Source organism: Azolla caroliniana, unplaced genomic scaffold, assembly GCF_043228905.1.
Source record: "Azolla caroliniana isolate FFs.n. ecotype wild unplaced genomic scaffold, voAzoCaro1.0.p SCAF_1, whole genome shotgun sequence".
Lineage (NCBI taxonomy): Eukaryota > Viridiplantae > Streptophyta > Polypodiopsida > Salviniales > Salviniaceae > Azolla > Azolla caroliniana.
Window position 1 is genome coordinate 37,290,087 of NW_028230436.1, and position 3,870 is coordinate 37,293,956.

The following is a 3,870-nucleotide window of genomic DNA, read 5'->3' on the forward strand; positions in this document are numbered from 1 at the left end:
ATAACTACATGCTCCCAAGCAAAACCTTTCTCATACTACGGCCAGCCAAGTGCTTGACACCACATGCTTTCATTGGTGCCATTCCTTCTCATCACTACAGTTTGATTCCGACGCCTACTTCTATATGGCTCGTGGAAAGTGCTTGACACCACATGCCTTGATTGGTGCCATTCCTCCTTGTCGCTACACTTCGATTCAGACACCTACTTCTCTATGGCACGTGGAAATGTGAACCAACCGGCAATTGAAATGACCAAGTGGTGTGACACCAATTAGTAACAACAAAAACAAACAAAGAAAATAAGATTTGTGTCTGTGTATCACATCATTCTTGAAGATGACAGCATGTAATGAACAACATAACCAAATTATGGCCAATGATGGCCAGAGCACAATTTCTTTGTTAATCAGAATCCAATGACGGCCAATGCACAATTTCATAAGACAAATACAAAGAGGCATAGTTCAATGAGGATTAATTTGGTCATGTAGCGTACAGTCCCAATGATGGTCAATGAACCATCTATGGTGAAAAACATTTAGTTCTTGAAGATTAAAGCGTAGAAGTGCCCAGAAATCAAGTTGGCACAAGTGCCTTATCATCGGCCAGGCATACAATCACAGCAACATAGATGACAAAAATAGAAAATGCCAACTCCAAGAAGAGCTTAGTAGATTGCTTCAGAAGATCAAAGACGATGGTTCTTCTAGATTTGTTGACGATCCTCATTGGTTTCGAATCAAGGTCCAATATATCTCTGTTCATGGAAATAACTGATCCGGCCTCAGTATAATGGGCAGGATTTGAACTCTTGGAATAACAGCTACTGTGAATCACTTTGGAAGGAGTTGATTTGAACTTACTAGAACCTTCCTCATCAGAACAATCAGAAGACCTGATCAGTAGATCATGCGAGTCAAGCTCACCATTGGTGTTGTCATCAAAATACCTCGGTGACTTAACTCGAAAATTGTTACCCTCATCAGAATACGTTCTTGCAAAACTACTTCCAGGGGATAAATTGGATGCTTGTGACTTAATAGAAACCATCATATCATACATAGTCTGACAATCAAAATCTAATGCTCCATTGTTAAGTGGAGATAAATTTGATACTTGTGAAACAGTTTCCATCGTTGAATAATCATAGCCACTTGAAATTGGACTTTCTTGTAATGTCTCACCTAAGGGATTAAAATCAGAATCGCCTGAGGGATCAAAATCAAAATCCAAGGAGCCCTCTTGTTCCCAATGAGAACATAGAGAGTTTTCATCTTGCTGTACCTGATCCTTCAGAGTGGAAAGCAAGTCTTCCTCAGAAATTTGCTTGTTCACCTGCAAATGCAGGATGATATATTGAAATCCTGACAGATTTCTTTGTTCACTTTTGTATTTATATTTGTTCCCAGGATCTAGCCTCATTATGTCTTGAGAAAACAATCCTTAAACCAGTACTACAACACTTTGCACTTTTATGATATATTCCCAGGGCCCAGCATCATTATGAGCTGAAAATATAATCTTTCAACCAGTCCTATGACTCATACCAGACTTTCTAAAAGATGTAATTATGCTCTAATATAATAATCTAAACATATATAGATAAATACAAGGTTTGGAAACTACAAATATGGATTTCATGACAAGAATAATCTAAACATATATAGGTAAATACAAGGTTTGGAAACTACAAATATGGATGTCAATTACATGAACTTAACAGAACTAGCCTAAATAGTTCATGTATGTTCGGTTTCATTGTTATTAGTGGCATATATTTACCACACGTAGGTTCTAAGTGTACAAGAAAGGAAATTAATTAAGTCCATAATAACACAAACTTAGCTGCACTTTCAGAGTATTCCAGTCAGCCATAAAAGTTCTGTAATATGTTTTGCAATTGAAAAAAACTTAATTAATCCTATCAAACTGTATGTGTATGTATATATGCATATGACATACCTGAAGAGATCCATCCTCAAAACTGATAATGCTTTCACGATCATCTTCTGGATGATAGGGCTTCTCATCCTTCATAGAGGCCATGGAATCTTTTGATAGAGTGAAGAGTTGGCCATCCTTTGGGTCATTTTCATCATCATTGCTTTGCATAAAGGATCTTCCTGCTGTAGAGAGAAAAAAATCATCTTCTTCATGGGGACAACCACCTATGGTAAAATCCAATCCACTGCCAGTTATGGGTGATAAGGACAAGAGAGGGACTTGAGCTTGAGAATTCAAGATGTTTCTTAATGAACTTCTGTTCTTATTTGTGGAATGTATTGTTGAGAATCCATGAGAATGCCCTCCTGTCTTATTACCTGAAGGAGGAGGAAGGTTTTCTTTATCGTAAATAGGTTTCTGTGCAGTAAACTTTTGCAAAGGAAGATTTTTCGTATCTTGTTGCAGAGTACGGAAGCTGGAATCCAGGGAAAGCTGAGGAAAGTTGTGTTTCTGAGAGGGATGAAGAACCAATGGTTTAGCTATGGAAGGGCAGAAGCTTCTCCTTGATGAAGCAAATCCATCTCTCCTATGTCCTTCCAAAACACCAAAGATGGGGCTAAGATCAAGATCTAACAGGTCTGCATCCACGACTTTAAGGATACTCTCTAAAAGCTCTGCAGCAATCTTTCGTGTTCTCCTCGAAGAAGAAGAAGAAGAAGAAAACTGCAGGATTTCCATGCCGACACTGAGCAATCGAGTGCCATAGCCTTGGATAACAACATTGCTGCTGAATTCAGCAAGGGATCGGAGCAGGGAAATGAGAGAGACAGAATGAGATCGAACCCAGTGGCGGTCTCGATTATCAGCAGCATGAGCAGAAAAGGCTGAAATAGCTCTGGAACAGACAAGTTCTTGAAGATCGAGAGGAGCGAAGAAACGCCATGGATCTGATTCCACCAGAGTTTTCAAGCAAGTAGCTGAACCAGAAGAAAGGTTGAGATTCTCACAGGAAAGAGAAGGAATAAGAGGTATGCAGAGAGATCGGAGAGTTTCTTCGTTCAAGGAAGGATCCTGGGAAAGGTCGATGATATGAACAGCGAGAGAGACGACGACATCAGAGCAAGCGGAGTGAAGTCGAGGAGAACAGGAGAGCGAGGCCATGACAGAAGACATGATGCGAGGGAGGTGAGGGATCATGTCTTGTTTGTGAAGCTTAGCGAGGTTACTGTAAACATGGATGGCGAGATCCTTTGATGGGGAGCAGCTTACGTGGGCATCGCCGCCATAGCTGACATGGTGATCATGATCATGATCATGATCATAGGCAAGCCCATCTTCTTCTAAATGCGGAGGAGGAGGAGGCATTTGTCTTCCTGCGCTGCTTCTTTTTCGATCGAGTGATCGCAGGAATTCCTTCGTCTTCGTCTTCGTCCAAATTTGAACTTTGGGATTATTAGTATTAGGGAGGGTTACAGAGGGAGAGGGGGGAATCGAAACGTTTGGAATTATGTAATTTGAAAAACAAGGCTGTGTGTGTGTGTTTGTGTCTCTGCTGCGTCAGACTTCTGCTTTCTCCTTCCCGTCCGTCCTTACTCCTGACTCCGGAGTATGTACATATGTATATTGTGTAATGATTTCTTTCTTTCTTTTCCTTTATTATTAGGTCTCTGGGCTTCTTGGGGACTAACCATCTATGTATGCATTATTGCATATATATATATATATATACACATATCCCCCAAGGAAAGGGATCTATCGTGTGTACGGGAGAGGAAGAACACACGTGACACGCCCTCTCGTAAACTCCTTGATCTCGAAAGTCTACGACTAGAGAAAACCCGTTCCACAGCCCTCTTGTAAATTCCTCACTCTCAAAAGCCTATGGTAAACGCAATGCAGAGCAAGCGAGTGAGAACTCGAGATAA

At 40.6% G+C, this 3,870-nt stretch overlaps 1 protein-coding gene across 1 annotated transcript; it reads right to left on the reverse strand.

The window, feature by feature from the left end:
* Positions 1-395: 395 nt before the first annotated feature.
* On the reverse strand, positions 396-3,346 carry LOC147870356 (uncharacterized). Its single transcript, XM_087339194.1, has 2 exons — positions 1,964-3,346; positions 396-1,336 (listed from the first exon to the last, which is right to left on the reverse strand). Exons 1-2 carry the CDS (start codon positions 3,308-3,310, stop codon positions 578-580), a joined length of 2,106 nt encoding a protein of 701 aa, XP_087195320.1. The 5' UTR covers positions 3,311-3,346; the 3' UTR covers positions 396-577.
* Positions 3,347-3,870: the final 524 nt, after the last annotated feature.